The sequence below is a fragment of the Vicia villosa genome, linkage group LG1, assembly GCF_029867415.1.
Source record: "Vicia villosa cultivar HV-30 ecotype Madison, WI linkage group LG1, Vvil1.0, whole genome shotgun sequence".
In the NCBI taxonomy this organism is placed as follows: domain Eukaryota; kingdom Viridiplantae; phylum Streptophyta; class Magnoliopsida; order Fabales; family Fabaceae; genus Vicia; species Vicia villosa.
In genome coordinates this window covers 4959868-4983541 of record NC_081180.1, presented here as the reverse complement: position 1 = coordinate 4983541, position 23674 = coordinate 4959868, and the positions used below count along the sequence as shown (strand labels likewise).

The window sequence follows — 23674 nt, the reverse complement described above, 5'->3', positions numbered from 1 at the left end:
AAATACCTAATTTCATGTACAGGAATGGGTATGTACAAAAGGGCTTGGGACTTATACCTACGTGGAGGCCCGTGTTTTATTTACAAAACATGGTTGACTGTTTTATTTACAGGACGCGAGGTTTCGCTTTTGAAAAACTGTTTGAAGTTTTATTTACAGGACGCGAGGTTTCGCTTTTGAAAAACTGTTTGAAGATTTGTTTGAAAAGTTTATTCTGTTTGAAGAAAAACTGTACAAAAAGAAAAGAAATGGGACTTACACTCTCTAATATTCGAGAGGCCCCTGTTTTATTCTCATAAAACAGGGTGGATGGTTTTGAAAAAAAGATGTGAGATTTATTGTTTTAAAAACAGTTTGGCGAGTATTGTTTTGAAAAAGTTTTCTGTACAAAGAAAAACTGTAAAAGGAAAAAAAGAGTGGGTCTTATACTCTCTAATATTCGAGAGGCCCCACTTCATTTTGAAAATCATTTGATCAATTAAAAGAGTTTAATCAAAAGTTTCAAAAAGAAATGGTTTATCGTTTTTTGAGAAGAAATGCGATCGCTCGTTTTAAAACGATTTGAATTTTGAAAGGAGTCAAATTAATCAAGATAAACAAAAAGATCGTCTTCAATTAACACTTAGATGATTAGGGTTTATTCAAAAAATATTTACAAGTGATTAACTTTGAAAATCAAATGAAAAACAATATTTTAAAGTATTAAAAAACACTTAAAACATGTCATTTTAAACCTATATAAAAATGTATTAAATAAATCTTTTTTGATGATTTTTTTTGGTATTCATAAAATATGTATATTAAACAAAGAGTATGCAAAAAATGAAGTGAAAATAATGAATTTTGATTGGTTAAATTAATTGGTGAAGTTGTGAAGAAAATGAAGGAAAATAGTGATAAAAAATTGGTTTTGTCTTCCAAAGGGCTTGAACCCACGCACTCTTGCTCACTAACCAAAACAACAACCAACTGAGCTGCGCGTGCAGCTTGTTTATGATACGCGTTCAACACATTATATTTTAAAACAATTATTTGAATTCTTTGAACGAAAATCTGGCGCCAAGAACACACCCTAACTGAAATTCAAAAATCTTCAAAACTGTGTTGTTTTGATTGATCAAAGGGTCTATCTCACTCGGTTTTGGACGAGGAACATGATGATGACCTTCAATTTCATTTATTTTTGCTCTAAGGTTATCAATTTTCACATGAACATGAAGAACCCTAAAACTGAATTTGATCGTGAAATGATGTATGTGCAAGTTATGATGCAATTGATTGAGGGTTAATGATCCCCATGTGTGCAGAAACAAGATGGTATATCAATATTTCATTTATGATGCGTGCATGATAGAGTTTGAAGTTCATGAGACTTACCTTCAAAAACGGCCAAAGTGGAGATTGAATTCTTCAGTAGAGGTGTTACAGAAGTTGTTGCTCAATCTGAACAGCTTCAATGATGATTATAGAACATGTCTGGATGCTTGGAGTGGATTAAAAACATCTGGATCATTCCATGGAACCCGATCTGCAGTAGAACCAAGTGTGAATCGAGCCTGATGATTCTGAAGTATTTGATTGATGATGAGTGTTGGGATAGTTCATATGTGACATATATGAGGTGTTGGAAGTGTTAGTTTGGACAGATATAGCTTGGTATGGATTTTGGCATGATAAGGCTCTCTTTATGCAAACATGGTGGTTGAAGAGTGATTATGAGATTTAGGTGTTTTTGGGGTGTGTGAGTGGATCAAACACATCATATATGACATTTAGAAGTTGTGGGAAGCATTACTTTGTTCAGAACTTGCAAGGTTTGGAGGTTGAGTTTTCTACCTCACTTTGAAACACATGACTTGTAATTCAAGAAAGAAGAGAGAAAACCTATAATTGTGAGGTTTTGGTGTGAATTGAAGAGTGATTTGCACCTCTATTTATAGGCCAAGGATTCTGAATGAAGAGCTCTTGCAAGTTGCTTCAAGAATGATGATTTGGCTTAAGAGATAAAATGGAATCTTTCACATTAAATGCAAATGGTTAAAGTAACTAAACCATGGTTATTTTGGCCAAGCTTCTTATCTCTTTCCTATCTGATCTTAAACCAGAAAATATCTCTCAATCATTGCTTTGGTGTGTCATCACTTGAATTATAGGTCATGTAGTCTTGAAACTTAGTGAAAAATGGTGAAAATTCAAGTGAAAATGATCACTAAATGCATAATTCAAAACCATAGCTATGCTCCATATTTTTTCATGCTCTTGGACATTTTGGAAAGCTCATGTTACACACTTCAAAACCCTAGTTGAAAGTTTCTTCAAGACCTTTAAGGAAATGGGTGAAAAAGATCCATGAACTTTGAGAAAAATGAAGTTTCAAGTGAAATTTTCCAAAGATGCCAACTTTGAAGCTCCATATCTCTTAAATGGTTGATCTTATGGAAAAAATTTATATGTGTCAAAGTTGTTTATTGGATCAAAATCTACAACTTTCATGTTGGAAGTTTTTTTCAGTTTGTAGGTGAAATTTTGAGTTATTCCCTTCCAAAGTTTGGAAAAAACCATGAAAAACACTTAGAAAAATTTTCTAAGTATGAAAGTCAAACTTTTGACTTTTTGATTCTTGATTGATTTTCTTGATTTTCCTTGATCAAATGACTTCTCATATCATATATTGATGATTCAAAACTTCAAAAGTCATGGTTGACCAAAATTCCCCAAAAGTCAATGGTGATCTTGTACAGTTGACTTTTTCAGACGAATCGCGTTTCTGGAGATTTCAAATGAAACAGGCTATCCTCACCAAATGAATAATATGAATGGATCATATTGAAGCATTAGAGGATATTGAGCCATGGTTTAAGTTGTGGCACCATGTCCTGATTAAAAAATCAGTGGTTCAGTGAATTAGGTCAAAAACCCTAATTGTCGACCTGATGAAATTGATGCCTGTAGGTCTTGGATTGAGATGTAATTTCCATTGTATATTGTCATAGGGATTATTTGAAGATGATTGAAACCTTTGATTGACTGGGGATTTTTAGGGTTTCCCAAATGTGATCCCTGATTTCAATCCCTGATAGTTCAAAACCCTAATCTGAGGATTTGTCTGATCAATCTTTGTATAGGAGATGTTCTGAGCCAATGGATTAGGTCAAAATGATTCACTTGGGGCCTTGAGGTCATGTCCCAAGTCATTAGATCAAATCCTGAGCAAAAGTCAGGAGTATGCTCTCTTCAGGCAAAACCCTAATTCAGTCGATTCAAAGTCTTTGAGCTTGTTGAAGTGAATCTCTGAGGACCAAATGTTGATTGTTGATGAAGATGATTCATTTGAGATGAAGGGAGAACAAAACCCTAATTGATTTGTACTTGTACTGATGAGTGATTTCCTGATTAAATCCTGCTGAGTCACAAGTAACAAACACAAGCTATGCAATTTGTTAGAGATGCAAATGATGCATATGCAATGATATGAGGTGGTATCTTAGGTCAAAAATTGGGGTATGACAGGGGGGCAGGTGTTCCTATACTTGGCCTAGGAAGGGTCTCCTGGATCACTAACTTATTTCCATCTTTTTTCCTTGTGCTCGCGAGTTTGGACATGACATCGGCCCTAGCGTTGTGCTCGCGGGGAATGTGTTCGACTTTTGCTTGATCCAAACTTTTCATTTTGTCTTTCACCAAGGCCAAGTATTCGATGAGAATGTCGTTCTTCTCCTGGTAATCACTGTTGACTTGGGATGCAACAAGCTGGGAGTCAGTGTAGATTTTTACTTCCCGGGCGTCAAGTTCTACGGGTAGACGTAGCCCATCTTGGAAGGCCTCGTATTCGGCCTTGTTAGATATGGGGAAAATTCAATGATAATCCTTCCTCGTTCTCGAGTATTATGCCTGTTCAGCTCCTCGTTGAACTTGAAGCTCCGTCGACGAAGATCGCCCATACGTTGGCCGTCGTGGTCGGAGGCTCGGCCATGGTCATTTCTGCGACGAAGTCGGCTAGGACTTGTGTCTTGAGGACCCTCATGTGGCACTCAGAGACGTCATCTTTCCACCTACCTATAGGTGAGATGACCATCACTTTGGATGTTGTATCATGCCTACTGCATCTTCCTATCTGTGTGACAACGGTATGTCGTGGTGTTACGTAGATGAGTATAAGAGCCATAAAGGCGGGACTCTTTGAGAATGGTTCTCCCAGCTGGCCCTCGTACAGATCATAGTTTTCGTGTTATAGAATTATGTACAAAACAGGCAGAGGAAGAGGTAGAAGTAGTAAATCGATTAGTAGAAACATACCTTAGGTGTTTTGCTAGGGACCAACTGCGTCAGTGGTTTAAGTTTTTGCATTTGGCATATCTATGGTACAACACCTCCTTTCACTCGGCCATTAGGATGACACCATTTAAGGCTCTCTATAGCCGTGATCCACCTAGTCTCACTGACTATCTGGCTGAATCTGCACCTCTTTAACAAGTTGTTACTCACTAGTTAAAGGAAAACTTAAACAAAAGTAAACTTCTGATGTAAAAGCCAGCTAATAAGAAAAGAATAGAGTTTACCTTTAACACAAGGGATCTAGTGCTACTCAAACTTCAATCCTATCGTCAACAATCTGTCATAAAAATAACATCAAAAAAACTTGTAAAACGATTCTTTGGTCCGTTCAAGGTTATTAAAAGGGTAGGAGAAGTTGCTCACCTGTTAGATCTACCGTCATCATCTCGCACCCACCTGGTTGTGCATGTTTCCCTCTTGAGACCACACTTCGCATCTGATCCAACTATGGATTTTTCCTCTTTCTTTGACAAAACAAATCCCTTTCATTGAAGATCGCCGGATTGGACCATGAAGACCCGTACACGCATCTTACTCGATTCTATGAGTTAGCAGGTACTACGGGTGTCGCTCAAGCTGATGAGGAAGCATTATTTAAGAGGTTGTTCCCACACTCTTTGCTATCTAAGGCAAAAGATTGGTATCTGGATCAACCCGAAGCAGTGATGACTAATTGGAACACATTGGAAGAAAAATTTCTGGAAAGGTTTTACTATCAAAACCGATTCTTCGAAGCAAAAACAGCAATAGCAGTATTTTCTCAAGGTAGTAATGAATCTTTAAATGAAGCATGGGAAAGGTATAAAGCTATGTTGAGAAAGTGCAAAGGACACGGCTTTACAGACGTCGATCAAATCCATATGTTCCGTAACGGTCTCACAGCTACAAACAAGACACTTTTGGACGCCACAGCTGGTGGTTCTCTCATGTCCAAAACACCTGAAGAAGCTACTCAGATAATAGAGCGAATGGCTCTAAATGATCGTCAAGGCAATCATGATCGAACAGTAAGAGATAAGAAACCCGGAATGTTGGAGCTGAACAACAGTGATGCTCTACTTGCTCAGAATAAATTGCTAACTTCACAAGTGGAAATTTTGACACAACAAATGTCCAAACTACCACAACAACTTAAGGAGCTGAACGGGGTATCTAATTCATATCAAGTTGCTAAGTGCGAATTGTGAAAGGGCAATCATCAAACAGGATTCTGTCCACCAGTCCTAGAAGAAGAAGTAAACTACATGAACAACACTCAAGGACCAAGGCAGAATCAATACCAAAATCAGCCATACCAACAAGGGTACCCACCGAGACATAACAACCAGGGATACCAACAAAGGCCACCAAATCAAGGGTATCAACAACAAGCATTTCAACCATACACTCAACCACCACAACAGCAACAAGAAGGACAATCCATGTTGGAGGAGACTGTGAATCAGTTCATTCAAACATCAATAACAAATCAGAAGAACCACGAAGCTGCAATTAAAAATCTGGAAACTCAAGTGGGTCAATTGGCTAAACAAATTGCAGCCACTCAATCAAAGGCAACATTCTCCGCCAACACTCAAGATAATCCTAAAGAGTATTGTAACGCAGTGGTAACTAGAACCAGTCAGAAAGGCGCTGAGAAAGAAGTTGAAATCAATGATACCGAGAAAGAGGATAATAATTAGGCTGCGGAAGATGAGGAGAATGAAATCATAGTGAGCACCATGAGCAAAGATGTTGAAGGAGAAATAGATGAGACCAAGAAAGAAAGAGGGATGACAGAGAAAAGAAAAAGTTCTAAGAAAAAGAAGGTAGATCCTGTGATACCAAGCCAACATCTACCATACCCCCACGCTCCGTCAAAGTCAGACAATGCCAGGCAATATAACAGGTTTATGAGCATCTTCAAGCAACTCCATATAAACATACCATTTGCCGAAGCATTAGAGCAAATGCCCAAATATGCTAAATTTATGAAGAAAATGCTCACAAAGAAAAAGGGATGCATAGATGAAGAAACTGTGGTGCTTGATGCTCAATGTAGTGCTATAATCCAAAGAACTACTCCAAGAAAGGAATCCGATCCGGGGCGAGTAACCTTACCATTAAATATTGGAGGTAATTTCACTGGCGATGGGTTAATTGATCTGGGATCGAGCATCAACCTAATCCCTTTATCTATTGTCAAGAAGCTAGGGAATATTGTGATGAAGCCCACTAGCATGACTTTACAATTGGCCGACAAGTCTCTCACTTCACCCTATGGAGTGATTCAGGATCTGCTAATTAAAGTAGACAAATTCTTTTTCCCGGTAGACTTTGTGGTGGTTGACATGGAAGAAGATCATGAGGTACCTGTGATTCTAGGAAGACCATTCATGAAAACCGCTCGAATGATGATTGATCTGGATGAAGGGATCATGAAAATAAGGGTGCAAGATGAAGAGGTAAAATTTAATTTGTTCAAGGCCAAGAAGCATCTAAAGAACAAGAGTGATATCTTCCAAATCGATACAACTGAGGGAACAACCAAGGAAGACAAAAATCAACCTCCGAGCTACTTCCAAGTGGGACAAAAGGTACTCCTGTGCAACTCAAAACTAAGATGTCTCTCGAGTAAAGCAACAACAAAATGGTCTGGACCATTGATAGTAAAAGATATATGCGACCATGGTGCCATTATGGTAGAGAATCCACTGACAAAAGAGAGGAGAACCGTTAATGGAAAACGGTTAAAAGATTTCTTCGGGGGAATGGAGCAACATGCACAATTTTTAGTTCCTTGAAAGCATGAACCGTCGAGCCATGCGACGTTAAACGAAGCACTTTGTGGGAGGTAACCCACACTTCTAATGTTTTGTTTTGTTTAGCTTTTATTTCAGAAAAAAATCAGGGAACCCGTCTGGTGAAAGCTAGGAGGCAGCAATTGATATTGCGTTACTCTCTGTAAGTCACCCTCTCGGACTTGTTACGAAACATTGAGGTCAATGTTTAGTTCAAGTTTGGGGGGTGGAGCTATTTATTTTTGAATTGTTCAAAGTTTCTAGTTTCTGTTTTTTTTAATTATGTACTCCCAGTTAGAGTAAGTAGTCCCATAACAAAACGAGAATCTCAAGCGAAGTATCAACAATGAAGCAACATGTATGAAAGTGGTAGGAAGTGAATGTTCAAAAAAATTTCAGTTTCACTCTCTTTTTCAATAAGTAACAAAGCAGGTATGAATTTTCAAACTCAAACTCTTAATGTGTGCAATGAAACTTAAGGTGTTAGTAAATACTGTCAGAAGTTCTTTATGGTACATTGTTTATTGGATCAGCTTAGCCTTAACCATTGTGAGGAAAACTTTCCATTGTTTACTATATGCAGGAGACCATCAATTATTTTGACGTGTTTGTATCATGCTAAACCGGTTGTTGCATCGTCTGTGGAAATCTGTGAAAGTGATTTAGGCAATTGTTTGAATCTGAGAGTTCTTTTAGCCTATTCTAAACATGCAACTTAATTTCTTCTGTGAGAGTGTGATCTTTTGCTAACCATTCTTTGAGCCTGAGGTCAAGATAAGCATCATAATATGCACCAAGGAAAATACCTGGTGAGTTTTGATCTCAATAAAAAGTTTTGTTCTGGATCATCAACCATAAAATTTGGTGATGTGTTTTCTCTTTGACCCTTTTTAGAAAGTAGGGGAGCATTCATATAATCTGAATACAGGTTGATCTCCAAGTTGGGGAGAGTCACATTCAAAAGAAGAGTAAGTACTTATGGTAATCGGTGAAAGATAAAAGAAGTCGTAGCTTGAAAAAAAAAAGAGAGAAGTAACAACGTTTGAATATAAAGATTGTTGAAAAAAAAAAGTGAAAAAGAAGAATCAAGCTACGAATGAATGAAAAAAGATGGACAGGTAAAAGAATTAGAGTTTTAGAGAAAAAGAAATAAGTTATGAATTGGATGCTTCCCTAGAGTAGGAACAACCCTTGATTATCTTCTTTTCTTTGAATCTAAACCACATTACAACCATAGAAAGACCTTCTGATTCTCAGATTCCACAAGACTTGATGCGAGCAATTTGGTGAACGTATGATATGGATCTTTGTTGATTTAATTGTTTGGATGAGAGTTTAACCCTTTTTTTATTCATCATACTTTTTGATGAGAGTGTTTAGTGCTGATTCAAGCAACTGTGTAGTGTTTTGAACTTCTGGAGGTAATTTGCTTTCAAAGTTTGTTTCATGTGTATATTCTGAGTTTGCAGGTAGAAGAGGAGTATTTGACTTAGTTACTGGATTGAACCACTTGAGAAAAAACTTTTTGAAAAACTTGTTGCATGATTGTCGGTAAACTTTGCTGGAGGTAAGTAATTTTGTTTAGGGACAAACAAAACTCTAAGTTGGGGAGAGTTTGTTAGGAGTAAATTAATGGTAAATTCATGTGTTAATATAAGTGATTTCTTCTCTAAACTAATGCAAATTGTGATAAATCCATAGGTTTTTATTAAGAATTGAATTGAAAAGGTTCAGTTCATGTGTAAAGCAAATCGAATCACTTGTGGGTATTATTGATGCAGGTTTAGAGTTGAACTGGAGCTTTAGGAAAACATGAAGAGGAAAGAAAGCTGGAAGTCTCAAAGGCAAAGCAAAAAAGATGAAGTTTGACAAGGGCGCGCCGCGGGAGTTCTAGCCAGCGCCGCGCCAAAGTCTCTGTTTGTGATCGCGCCGCGCACATCCGTTGCCGCGCCGCGGCCTCGGCGTTAAAAGCCCAAAACTTCTACTTAAAAGCCCTAGCTTCCAAGAGAAAGAGAACTTTTTTGTGAAGAGCGAAATTAGGAGAGCAATCTGAAGGTGCAGCCACAATCATCAATAGAAGACCAATTCTCTATCAAGCGAAGACATTCCTTTGATGAAGATGAATTCTTCCATTAATCGTTGTGTGTTCTTCATGTCCATGGAGAGCTAAATCCCTCTTGTTGAATCTAAGGTAGTAGTTAACCTATGAATATACAATACCATTAATTAATTCCTGTGAACAATTATTTGAATTCATTATCAATAAGAAATCTTGTTTTTATTCTTAAATTATCGTTGAATCTTTGATCGAAAGAAAGGATTTAACTTTTGCCCTAGGTTACTATATTGATTCAATTGCAATTTGCAGAGATGGAATTGTAATTGGGTTTTCATAATTATCGTTCTTAATTACTATTATCGTTATTGATATTTGGAGAGATCGAGTCTCATACCGGTAAAAGTTATCTAATTTGATTTGCAGACATGGAATCTTATTTGAGGATAAGTGAAGATAATGATTCAAAAGATTGTTCAATTGTGAATTAATTGATAATTGTATAGGAATAGGTTGATGAACCCTAAGGTTCAACATATTTCTCTAATCGTTAACAACAGTTCATTACTCGCTTTTAATTTATTGTCTACTTTTGATATTATTAGAATTATAAAACAAACCAACCCAATTTTCCTAACTCAAAATAAACAACTATAGAACGGCAGTGATATTAACCAATCCCTGTGGATACGATATATTACCGAAAATATTTACCCAAAAATACTTTCAACACCAACCCATGCCAGATAACCCATCATCCTCTAGCCCATCATCCGGCCCACAACCTCTTCATTTGTCAACAGACCTTTTTCCTATGAACCTTGAGAATAAGGTTCCTATCGGGACATTAAGTATTGATAAGCTAACAAAAAGGCCCAATAGAAAAAAGAAGACATATACTATTAAATAACTTTATTATTGATTAGAGGTGTCTTTAGACTTGTGACCCAATTATTATGTTTATGTTTTAAAATTAAATGGCCCATGGCCCATTTGATTATGACTAACACTCCTATATATTGTAAGTTCTAATTCAGATTATGATATAAAGAAAGTTGTTTTTATGTTTTATCTCTTATGCAACTTAGATCTAGAGTAGTATTTATAGTGTAAAACCTATCATTATTACTCGTGTAGGTCGCAATCTTTTTTTTAAGAATAAATATTTTTTTATTTTCATTACTTATTAACTCCTTCTCAAAACTAAGGAAGTTGGTAGTTATGATGTTGGAGTTTGTTTGAAGTCTCATATTACTTAGATTTTTGAGATGTTGATTGGATAAATATATGAGGGCAACTTCACCCTTTAGAAAAAATTTTGGGGTTGAGATCCAAGCATATTTAACATGATATCGTAATTGGGTTGGTCTGCAATATAGACATTTGACTCAAGCTCGTGCTAAGCGTGGGGGTGAGTGTTAAATATGATTTTGTGTTATTGAAGTTTCACATTGCTTAGGTTCCTGCTGTACTGTTGAATATATAAATATGTGAGGGAAACCTCGCCCTTGAGCTAAATTTTAGATTTGAGATCAAAACATATTTAACATGATATTAGAGTTTGGTTAAGATGGCAATGTGGACATTTGATCTAGACTTGTGCTATATGTGAGGGTCGGTGCTATAGTTGGTAGTTGTGATATTGAAATTTGTTTGAAGCCATACGTTACTTAGACCATCTCCAACGAGTGGGTCATTGTTATGGTTCGCCAGCTTGGACACCAACTTTTAAGAAAAAGTGGATATTGCAATTGTGCTTGGTGGAGAACGTTGCATTGCACTGCAACGCACTGCAACGGTTGCATGGAATAAAAAATATTAAAAATTATAAATGTGGTGTGTTTCAGCTTTAATATGAATAAGTCATTAATATATAAAATAAAATTGTGGGATTCAATAGATATTCTTTAGAGTTGCACTATTAAAATGATAATTGACTGAATTGCTTCGAGATGATGTGGTTTAAAGGGTCTCACGAAGAACCCAAAAAATAAATTGCATCATTGGAGATGCTGTTAAGTTTCTAGGCTCTTTATCATATAAATATGTGAAGATAACTTCACACTTTAAAATAACTTTTAGGTAGATATCAAATCATATTTATCAAAACCCATTCAATTACTATATTATTTTCACTTAATTAATTTCATCAAATTAGTTAAGTAGTATTCTAACCCTTTCACATCTCTTAGACACTTGAAAAACTTGTTTTAAGAAAAACACATAGAATATTGATAAATTAATTATTTTTTTTCAGAAAGTAAATTTGGATTTGATATAAATTTTTTAGGAACTGTATATCTTCACTTATATAATTAAAGAGAAGATTACATAAGTAACCAAAATGTACATGGCTATAGGTACCTTATAAATTATACTGAACAACTCAACTAATCGTCTTAGTAATTTGCTAATTAATTAACATTCAGGAATAGTCTCTAAAACCGGTTTCCAATGACTACTCCAATGATGCTTATTTGCAATTTCATGGTCTCTAGCTTTTATTATCCGATAAAGAACTTGTTCTGCAGAACTTAATTCCTTCTTCTTCATCTTCATCTGTTTCTGCGGCTCTTGATTATTATTATTCTGTTGTATCGCTCCCAATAATTCAGCTAGCTCACTCTTTGAAATCTTCAACGTGATTTTCCCATTTACATTACAAGAATCTCTAAGCTTTCCTAAAACATCATTCTCCTTATTCTGATGGTGATCAAGATGAGAAGTTTGGTCAAACACCTTACTTGATGATGATGATGATGATGAACATTGCTTTGGCTGCTTCAAAGATTCTTCCCAGTCCTCTCCATCCCATTCCATTGACGATGCTGCCATGCAAGAGTTTCCCATTTTTTACACAAGAATAATTAGTTTCAAATATTATTTTCAACGAAAATTCAGTGACTGTATATTTAATTAAGTTTTAAAAGAATAAATGATGAAAGTTTGTAGTACTAAGAGAAAGAGAGGTTTAGATAAATGTATTTATAGAGAGAAATGGATTAGATAGTAAACATTATGATTAGTTTATTATTTGATCGCCACGGCAACTAGATTGGGTCTTATGTCATATGGTCGTTCGTTCGTTCGTGTGCATGGCAGTCGTAAAGGGTGTAATCTGTTGACCATTGAACCAATGTATAATATACGATGAATCTTTTGGTTGATTGTGTGGAATGGTAGCCTAATACTTCCAAGTACACAATAGTATACCGCTTAGTCAGATAAAATCATTGAAGGGGGATTTAATTTAGTTGACTTGTCATGGTTTGAATTAAAATATTATAATTACCACCACGTGAGTGACTAGTACTGGTGATATTTTTCTTAAGAACGTGCTCATTGTGCAAATTCTTTAAAATGGCACCATATCTTATTGTTATTTAAATCCTCTTGGATTAATTTATATGTACAAATAGTGTAGAACTATTTTACATGTGTTTACAATAAAATAAAATAAAATAAAATAAAATAAAATAAAATAAAATAAAGTGCTTTTGCCAGGTCTCAGGATCCAATAGCTCTGATCTAGTAGTTCTTTAGAGCGGTGGAGTCATTGTTTTAAAGTGCATAATATATTCATCTAAAATAACACTAAAATTAAGAGTTATCCTACTGAGTCTAGTCGGATACAAAGAATCAACTCTATCAAAGAATATGTTTTTATCCAGATCGTTAATTTTGAAATTTTTTTGAATAATTTTTCTTTTAATTTTTTTAATTTTTTCTCTCTCTCCATCTGATCTACTCTTTTATACATGTTCAAATTATCTAAGTTTATTTTTCACCATCTTTTTTACTATAGGAGCTACCAGAATACTCTTTAATATTTTTATTTATTAATCCTATTATGTCCAGTTTTACCACATATTCAAACCAATATCTTCATCTCAATTATACATATTTTATTCTCTTATTGATTCTTAACCGCCCAACATTCTGTCTCATACAACATCGTAGGTTTTACCGTAGTGTGATAAAATTTTCCTTCAGCTTGAACGGTACCTTTATGTCACATAGAATCCCTAAAGCCTTCTCCATTTGAGCTACCCAACTTGAATCCGATGATTTATCTCCCCTTTTATTTCTCCATCATTTTATATTATGGACCCAAGATATTTAAACTGTGTGACTTGAGGAATTATATAGTTTCCAACTTTCACCTTTTGGTTAGAAACACTTCTTCTTTCATTGAACTTACATTCCATATAATTCGTCTTACTTCTGTTTAAGCGAAAAACAATATGTTTTTAAAGCTTGTATCCAAGTCTCGAACCTCTTCTTTAAATCCTCCTTTAACTCTCCAAGTAGGATATATCATTTGCAAAAAGATTGCATCTCAGTGCTAGCTCTTGGATGTGTTTTGTGAGTACATAAAAATTAAGGTAAAAAGATTTGACCTTATGGTTGAACCTTGATGCAAATCTATTGTAATAGGGAAATTGTCTGTCTCTCCACCTTGTGTCAACACACTGGTCGAGACTCGTTCATACATATTTTCGATAGCTCAAATATGTGATATCCTAACCCCTTTCTTCTCTAGGTTTTTGCACAAAATTTCTCTAGATACTCTATCATATGCCTTCTCAAAATTAATAAAAATTAAGTGCAAATCTTGTTGGTCCATCCAATACTGCTCCATTGCACATCGTAGTAGATACATCGCTTCCATGGCCGGCCTTCCAAGCATAAAATTAAATTGATTCTCAACGACTTAAGTCTCTTCACTACTATAAAAAAAACACATTTCACCTCGGACGTGAAATACATTTGAATTCGACTACAAAAGCGAGGTAACGAAAGTCGTCATGAAAAGCTGCCACTTTATCCCTCAGTTAATTAAAAACCGAGGGGTTAAGTTATCTGCACATGGGTTCGAACCCCAACATCTGCATTTTTATTATTTTCAAACCTAACGCATCATACCTCTCAGTTTATCAATAAAATCGAGGGGTAATATAGATTTTTTTTTAAACTCGTTACATTGTTTACACAGAATATTAATAAATTAATTTGTTTACAAACTACATTGTTTACCCAGAATATTACATTGGTTATACAGAATATTGAAAAAAATCCCTAAAGATCTGATTTTAGATCTTTAAATTATTGAATTTTGGGGTAGATCAAATGTTTGGTGCCATTTATTCTTTATGGCTTTTGTATGCATTTATTTCTGATATAAAAAAAATAGGTTAGATAAATAAATAATTTTCTTCTCAAATATATATTTAAGAACAAAACCCTTAAACCCAAATAATTTTCTGCTCTTGCAATCCATCATAAAGAACTTTTCATGGAAAATGCCCTTGCAAACCTTAAAGTGGTGGATGTCGATAGTTTCCAGTGCTTCATGATGTTTCATTATTAATTTTTGATATTCAACATGATTTTATAATGGAAGTTTTTTTAATGTTTCAAGAGGATCACTAATGGTAGTATCTTGAGCGTTGATACTCATACAATGGACGACGAAGATTTGTGTAAGGACAATGATCAATATCCTCAATAATCACGCTAAAATATCCCCATCACAACAGAGGTAAAATATATTTACCCCTCGATTTCAGTAGAAATTGAGGTGAATAAGTTTTTTTTTTAAACATTACATTATTTAAACATAATATTAATATACATTGGCTACAACAAATCCATATTCATCATTGTCGTTGTTATTCTTGGAGAACAACAAACCAGATTTTGTTGCATATCTTGTAAGCATCCAACTTCTAATAAGTTTTTGAAGGTTGATCTCCCTTATTTGTTTAACTTGAAGCAGAGATATTTTTCCTGCACTTGTAATCCATTTTAGAACTTTTCCAGCGTTCTTTAACATAAAGAAAAGATTTCATTATCTTGAGAAAATGCATTCACAAGAAAGAACAAAATATATAATGGTGGATGTAATAGTTCCTACCTTTGTGGGTTTCTTGCCAAAAAAAGAAACCTATTATAATTTGTTCTTGACATCGATTTCACAAAAAATTGTTGTGGTGAGCATGGAAAAGATGCTTTCATCAAAGTATGAGATTGAAAAGTTCACCGGAGTGAACGATTTCGGTCGGTGGCGCTTGAAGATGAAAATCCTACTTGTTCAGAAGGGTTGTTTAGAAGCGCTGAAGGGAGTCGCTGCCATGGACGTTACGTTAAGAGAGAAGGAGACAACTAAAATGGTAGAGAAAGCCTATAGCACTATATTATTGAGCCTTGGTGATAAGATTCTTCTATGGGTCTTGAAGGAGATGACAACATCAGGCTTATGGGTAAAACTCGACAGTTTGTACATGACCAAATCGTTGGTAAATCGACTCTACCTGAAGTAAGCTTTGTATTCATTTAAGGCGAGTGAAGACAAAGTATTGGATGAGCAGTTGGATATGTTCAACAAGCTGATTCTTGATCTTGAAAATATCAATGTCAAGATCGATGATGAAGATCAAGCGCTATTGTTGTTGTATGCTTTGCCCAAGTCATATGCTCACTTTAAAAAACTCTCTTGTATGAAAGAGAGTCCCTAACCTTTGAAGAAGTTCAACCAGCCTTGTATTCTAAATATTTGAACAAACAAAAGGAGCACAAGCCATCTTCGACAGGTGAAGGCCTATTGGTTAAGGAGAAATTCACAAAAAGAGATGGCAAGTTCGAAAAGAAGAAGGGTAAAAGAAAGCATAAGTATTATACCGGTGATTCATCTAGTATTCGATGTTATCATTATAAGAAGGAGGTTCATACAAGAAAAGTGTGTCCTAAATGCCTGAAACATCATGGACTTAAGGATAATGGCAACGATGCCATTGTTCAACATGATTTCGACTCCTTTGATATTCTTGTGGTTTCAAGCAGCGACTCAAGTAAATAGTGGAATATGGATTTAGGTTGCACTTGGCATATAAATCCAAAAAAATACTTGTTTGAGGAACTATGTGATCAAGATGGTGGATCTGTATGCTGGAAAACAAAAAAGATTGCAAGATTGCATGTGTTGGATTTGTGATATTCAAGCTCTATGATGAGCCAATAAGGTTGTTGACTGAAGCCTGATATGTACCTAATTTGAAGAGAAATTTGATTTCTCTTGGTGAATTAGACAAGAAAGGATATGTTTATCAAGGAGAGAAAAGTGTCCTAAGAGTCATGAAGGGGTCGAAGGAAGTCTTGAGAGACGTGAAAAAGCAAGGCTTGTATACCCTTGAGGTTGAAGTTGTAAGTGGTTATGTAGATGTTGCATCGATAAAACCTTTGTTGAAGATAGAAATTTGGCACGTGATATTGGGCTATGTCAGTGAAAGGAGTTTGAGCGAATTGGGAAAACAAAATCTGCTTGGTGGAGACAGAGTTGAAAAGCTGAAGTTTGTGAACCCTGTGTACTAATAAAATCTTGTAGAGTGAAGTTCAATAAAGGCAAACAAAGAACACATGGATCCCTTGATTACATCCATGATGATCTTTAGAGGGATGCAAGGTGTCTATCACATTCAGGAGCAAGGTATTTTCTATCCATAGTTGATGATTATTCCAGAAAGTTAGAGGTATTCATCTAAAAGAATAAGGATGAAAATTTTGAGAATTTAAAAATTTGGAAGACTCTGGTCGAAAATTAGACTGGCAGAAAGGTACAGAGGTTGAAAACCGACAATGGCCTAGAATTTTTCAATGTGGCATTCGACAATTTTTGTGCAGCCTCTAGTATTGTAAGGCACAAAATTACTGCATGTACTCCCCAACAAAATGGTTTGGCTGAAAGGTTTAATCGAACCATTTTAGAAAGAGTTAGATGCATGTTAGCTAGTGCTGGGTTAAAAAAGGTGTTTTGGGAATAGTCTATTTTGACAATAACATACCTGATAAACAGATGTCCTTCGATGTGATAGATATGAAGACACCGAAAGAAATTTGGTCGGGACATCCACTAAATCTCGACAACCGTTAGATATGGGGACTGCCACGTCCTTCATGATCTCCTATTTTACACACTCGGTGCCCGCCGTCTTCACAAAAGAAGATACCGCCCAAAAGGAGTTTAGGGGAATTCCTGTAAAAGCATAGCCTAAAGAACTTTTATAAAAAGGAGTTTTCGCTAATTCGTTCGTCATCCAACTTAGTTCACAACACTAAGCCTATATTTATCATTTGTAAAAGCAACAATTCATTACATCGAGGGGTTGTTGCACTGTTAGTTGTTGATTATAGGTTGGAGCACCTTTTTAATCTTGCCGCCATTTTTATTCCAGTCGCATATACTTTTCAGTTGTATCAGGTTAAAGACTCTGTTTTGGAACAGGCTCCTTATTCACAGTCTTAATTTTATTTAATTGCTTTTATATTGCAATTGCTTTAATTGATTTATTATCTTGCTTGTCTCTATTTCTATTTTAACGTGCTCATCTTTAATATGCTTACTTTCATTTCCATGTATGGCTAAGTCTTTAAAGGTAAGAATGTAAGGACCGTCGTCGTGATAACATTCCATATATTCTATTTGTAGAAATACTTTAGGGGTTATTTTAACTTTTAACACAAGTTTTCTGTACTCAATTGTTTGGATAAGATCGAAAAGTCGTCCTATTTTCAAAGTTAAACTTGGTTAGTTTTTAACCATTCAAAAAGGGAGAAAGAGTTTTGTTTGGTTAATTAGGAATCTTTGACACTTTTAGAAAACGATTTTGAAATTGTTTTCGAACGCTTTTATGGGTTTGAAATCCGATTCTTGAGCGTAAGCCATGACTCTCTTTTAAGTCAAATCTTCCAAGTTAAAACTACTTTTTTACTAAGTCGAGGAACCAATTTCTTAAAAATAGGTTTACTTCTTTAACGCTAAAAGCACCTTTTATAAGTGAAAATAGAAGGAATTGATTAGAGAGCAAAGTCGGTTCTTAGTCTGCGAAAGTGCCAAGTTCCCGTTGAATTGTTTCTTTTCAAGAGTAGAAAATATTGCCCCCAAAGTAGTTCTATTTAGAAACAATCAGAATATTATCTGACTTATGTGAATTATATTCGAGCCTGCCTTTTATCTGAATTTACATTATTATTTTATTTCCTTGCATTGTATACTCTCAAACAACTGAATTGATCCACCTTAGATAAGCACCTTAATAATAGAAATCGATAGATTGACGATTGATCTCTGTGGGAACTATAATCTTATGTATTACTTTGACGTCATTCGTATACTTGCGATTTACACCACTTCATTGTTGCTAAATGTGTCCAAAGCGTGGCATATCAAACCTTTTTTTTGGAGTTGTTTGTGTGTAATTTGACATTGGATTCGAAAGTGTGGATGGTGAAATAACAACATTGTCCTTGTTAGAACTCTAATTGTTAAGCTTCTGCCAACATCATTTTTCTCTTTTTCCTTGCAATGGATGCAAGTGTGTCATTGGATTCACTCATATGTGATTGTTCTTCACAGACTGCAGGTATGTGTTTAAAGGTTTACCTCAGTTATCTATAACTTAGCAATAGCATAAAGATAGGAGGTGAATCAAAGTGGTTAGGCTAAATTATAATATAATTGTGTAAACAGTACAGCTGCGAAGGGTTCATATTTTAATAATATTATTGCCTCATGCCTTTAGGAGAAATGATGTGTGTGGGTAGAAACAATTGAGTAACATGTCTTGGAGGTGACATGTCTGTGAGGATGAAGCATTATGTTAGTTGGGGTAGAATGGAAAAGGATCATCGGCGGAACATAGACATATCTAATGGGTAATAAGTAAATATCAACCCATAAACAAACAAAAAGCCATAAGCCATGTGTAGTTGGACGCATGTACAATATACCACAAGCTAAAAGAGACTCTGTCAAAGTTATTAATTCTGAATTTAACATTGAAGTAAAATGGTCATAGGTAAGTTTGATGAGTGCGAAAAGGGTTAAATTAGAAATATAATTATAAATTGTTTTTTAAAATTAGATACTTAAATGTATTAACATTATTTATTTCACTTTTTTTAGAATAGACTTTGTCATTATTAGAACAGGCGGGAGATTATTATAATTAGTAATAATTAATTACCATGAGTGTCTTCCAAAATGACAAGGAAATATGCAAGTAAAGGTTGTTTTCTGAATTCAAAAATAGGCAGCACTAGTGAAATAATGCAGTAGGTAGCTTGTTTTTGAATTTGAAAAATCGGCAACGCTTTGTGAAGTGTTGCAGTAGGCAGTTGTATTTTGAATTCGGACATAGATATTGGTTTGTGAAGTGTTACATAATACATTTAGAATAGACAACGCTTCTAAAGTGTTGTAGAAGGCGAAAAGTTGTAACACACAACCAAAAAGTGTTGTTGAAAGGGTGTGTTTCATCAAGGGAAGAGTCGTAATCTTATGAAACAACATTACTTGACATATAAATTCATAATTCCGAATTCAAAAAAAATATATAGAAAAGTATATTCTCTTTACTACAAATTTCGACTTTCATCTTCCTTACATTCGAATTTTCATCGGTCTTATGCAATCCAAAATAGTTTAAATTATCTTGAATATTTCTGCGCGTTAACTCTAAGACAATTTAAAATTTAAGAGTGCTCAAAATACTATTAAAAAGTGATTTCATTCACTATTCTAACTTCAATTAATTTAATATACAATTAATTTTCAAACAATATCTTCACTTGAGAAGATCACACAAGTCACTAAAATGTACATGGTGATAAGTAGCTTATATAAGTTATACTAATACTAAACACACTAGTGCAAAAAGATTAATATAATTTTAAAATTTACACCCATTATACTAAAAATGGGTGTAAATGAGAAACGCAGTGGCAATTTTATAAATAAAGTATCATTTTAAGTATTATCATGTGACAATATACACCCTATTTTTTAAAAATGGGTTTAAATTAAAAATATTATTATAATCAAATTTCAATTACTCCCTTTAATTGAAAAAAAGGGTGTAAATTTAAATAAACTACAAAATTTTATTTAATTTTATAACTCAAAATATGTAATCTATGTTACATGTTAACAAATAATTTAAATATTATTAACAAATTAATGAAAATTTAAATTTATAAGATAATTTAAACATTATTATGAATATTAATGGTATAATAAATTGAATATAATAATCTAATTTCATTCTAAACCCAGTTTTCAGAAACTCTCGTTCTAAACCCCAGTTTTCAACAAATTTCACCGAAAACAGAATCGAAGAAGAAAGTCGCATCAGAATTTTCAACGAATTTCTGAGTTCTTCTCATAGAGAATCAAAACCCAGTTCATCGCATTTCACCGAACCCTTTTCACCATCGCAGTGACGACAACGAAGCTGAAGAATGTTCACCATCGCTCATTTCACAGGACGACATCGCATTGGTAAAACGAAGGTAGGGTTTTATACTTTGAGCACATGCATTGGTAGCTGAAGAATTAGGGTTTTATACTCCTGAAAATGGACTGTTGGTTCAGAAATTAGTTCCTATTGTTTGAATGTCTTGTGTTGTGTATGATTATTTTAGTAAATTTAAGCATTACTAGTTATTCAGGAAGTGAAATTGTTTTGAGTGAGCTTTTCTTGAGTCTTAGGGATCATTTTTACAGAGTCAGATTTTGGGTTGTCTTGTAGTGTGATTTCGTGTTGTTTTGCGGTTTTCCGCAGGGTGAGAATAGAAGTTATTGTCGTGGGTTTTGCAGCGTGTGAATCTCGGTTCTGCAAGGGTGTGAAATGGGTTATTTGCGGCAGATGAAAAAATCTCCACGTTCTCTGTGTTGTCGGGTCAATTATACAGTGAAAGGAACCGCAACTTGTACGTGTGAAGCCAGAGAAAAGTTAGGGAGTGGGAATGGACTTGAGTGGTTAGGTTCAGTACTTGAGCTCATGAGGAGTGAGTTGGATGAAACTCCATTTTCAATTGCATAAACAAGCTCTTTAGAACCTAATGTTCTTGCCATGACCTAAATGTTCTCTTCTTTTTTTACAAAACAGGTTCTCAAAGGAAGCCTCAAGAACAAAGGCAATGACGTGAAAAGCTTGGACAATTGCGATTGTGTATTTTATGAAGATGTTGAAGGCTCACAAGATGTTCGGAATCCAACCGTATCTGCATTAACTTTTGGCAAATCGACCAATTTAAGGTCTTCTAACCAGGACATCACTTGTTGCCATTCTTACTCGAGAATCCCTTCATTTGTGAAATGCCTTCAATTTCGGATCTGTTCTCTATAGTAACAGGTATTAACTTCTTCTCAATACTCAAGCTTATTTCTCCTCCATCTGTTTTATAACTAAGAGCTAAATTAACTTTAAAATTATTCATTGATAGACCGCTCTCGTTATTCACATCACAGAGAAAGATGGCTTGCCGGCAGTTATGGGCTTCAAGAGCTGCATCATACCTCAGGATCTCTGTCTTTCACAGAAGCTTCTCTTATGGTATGTAATCTCATTCTGTCACCTTCTTTCATTTGTTTTTCGTAATTCACTTAAGATCGTATCATGGCATTTCATTTTGCAAGTTTTGGATACAATCTGTAGATTGTAGATTTCGATTCATGTTCTTCGATTTGATATTATTTATTATTTTTGGTATCACAGATTCAGCTTTCAAAGGAAACCCAGCAGCAGTGTGTTTATAAGAACAAGACAGACGATGAATGGTTGCAATCATTAGCTGCTGAATTCAATATTTCTGAAACATGTTTTTTAACTCCAATTCATGGTACTTCTGTTCCTCGTTTTGGTCTCAGATGGTTCACTCCTACTATTGAGGTTAGGATCTAGCTTTTCATTATAAACTTTTCAATTCTCTTAAACATGGCTTATTACTATTATTAATATCATTGGGATCCTATTATATTCCAGGTTAAACTTTGTGGTCATGCCACATTAGCAGCTTCACACACACTTTTTTCATCTGGTTTGGTCCATAACAATGTTATTGAATTTGAGACACTATTTGGAATTTTAACTGTCAAAAAGATCCCTTCGACCGATGCTACCGGTACACCGAACTCGCAGAATGGTGATTCCAAGGACAAAGGAAGGAAGTTTGTTGAAACTATTGAGCTTCAAATTGGCCTCAAGAACTACGATCCACAAAAGGATAAACGTTTCAGCGGCTCCGTCAAGTTGCCTCACATCCCTCGCCCTAAGATGAAGATTTGTATGCTTGGAGATGCCCAACACGTTGAAGAGGTATACATCTTCTCCAATTGTTGAACTGATTTGTGAATATTTGATTTCGTGCTGCAATGTTATATCTCAATTTAACGCTGCTTCATAGTTTATAGCCTTTATATGCTTTCTAATTGTTACGAATTTGTGAAATTTATTGAAAAGATACAATGCTTCTGAAGTTATATAGCCCAATTCTGTAACCACTGTTCACATAATTGTTGGCACCACCTTTAGGTTCAATAATTCTGGTTTTTTATTTTGTGCTTTAGTAGGAAGAGATTTTCCATGTATAGACATTAGTTGTGTTTGTGAATGTAGGATTAGAAATGCAAAACAGCACCGTTGAACTTAATGATTTGAACAATGGTTTCAGAACTTGTATTCCATGTAACATGTTTTGAAAACACAACAATAATGCTCTTCAATAATTATCATTCCAGTTTTAGCGTAGTTATTTGTGTTAAAGTTAACTCGAATTTGCAGGCAGAGAAAATTGGTTTGGAGTCAATGGATGTTGAAGCTTTGAAGAAGCTCAACAAGAATAAGAAGTCGGTGAAGAAACTTGCCAAGAAGCACCATGCCTTCTTAGCTTCTGAGTCTGTCATTAAACAGATTCCCCGTCTCTTGGGTCCTGGTCTCAACAAAGCAGGCATGTTTTTATCCCCTGGCTTAGGATTTTGGATATTTTGAGAACATTTAGCACAGCTGTTTTGATCATTAGATATGATGTATTGGAGTCTTTTTATTTGTCACTTGTTATTTTATCTTTTGATTTTAAATACTAGCATCCTAAACATTTTGAGGATTTGGCATGGTTCGTCCAGTGAATTAACTTTAGATTAAAATGTTTATTGTGTCTTAACTTTAGATTACACAATTTGATTTCACAATTTTCAATTATGGCTTAAATTGTTAATAGCTCAGTCTGAGATAGTGTTGTTAATAACTCATATTTGCTTTCAGGATCCTGTTTGTGGAAGTGCACACTGTGGCTTGGTACCCTATTGGAGCAAGAAGCTGGGAAAGTTTGATTTAAGGGCTTATCAGGTATCACTATTACTATCTTTTCCTGCAGATCCTACCACAGAATCCAACTCTGATGACACTTCACTCATTTCTGAGGTATTTTACTTATTTGTATCCACAGTGAACCGGTATGCTAGGCTTGGAAGTTTATTAAATAAAAATGCTCTTTGTTGATAAGTTCAAATATAGGGAAATATGAAAAGTTTTGAGATCAGTTTTTAAGGTTGGAATACATTGCACATGGCTTGGATAATGAGCTAACGTGAGTGTAAACTTCATGAGCAAGTTTGTTTCCCATTTGTAAATTTTTGGTTTTGGCATTTTGGAAGGATTTGGAGTGA

General features: G+C 34.9%; 1 protein-coding gene and 1 pseudogene across 1 annotated transcript; one reads left to right on the top strand and one right to left on the bottom strand.

Moving 5' to 3' along the window:
* Window positions 1-11579: 11579 nt before the first annotated feature.
* Window positions 11580-12021, bottom strand: LOC131599997 (uncharacterized). The gene has a single exon (XM_058872234.1). It carries the CDS (start codon window positions 12019-12021, stop codon window positions 11590-11592), a length of 432 nt encoding a protein of 143 aa, XP_058728217.1. The 3' UTR covers window positions 11580-11589.
* A 510-nt stretch (window positions 12022-12531) lies between these two features.
* Window positions 12532-23674, top strand: LOC131650736 (uncharacterized; annotated as a pseudogene).

Excerpts from the sequence above, each read along its gene's own strand:
- LOC131599997 (XM_058872234.1), bottom strand. The coding sequence starts at position 12,021 with ATGGGAAACTCTTGCATGGCAGCATCGTCAATGGAATGGGATGGAGAG.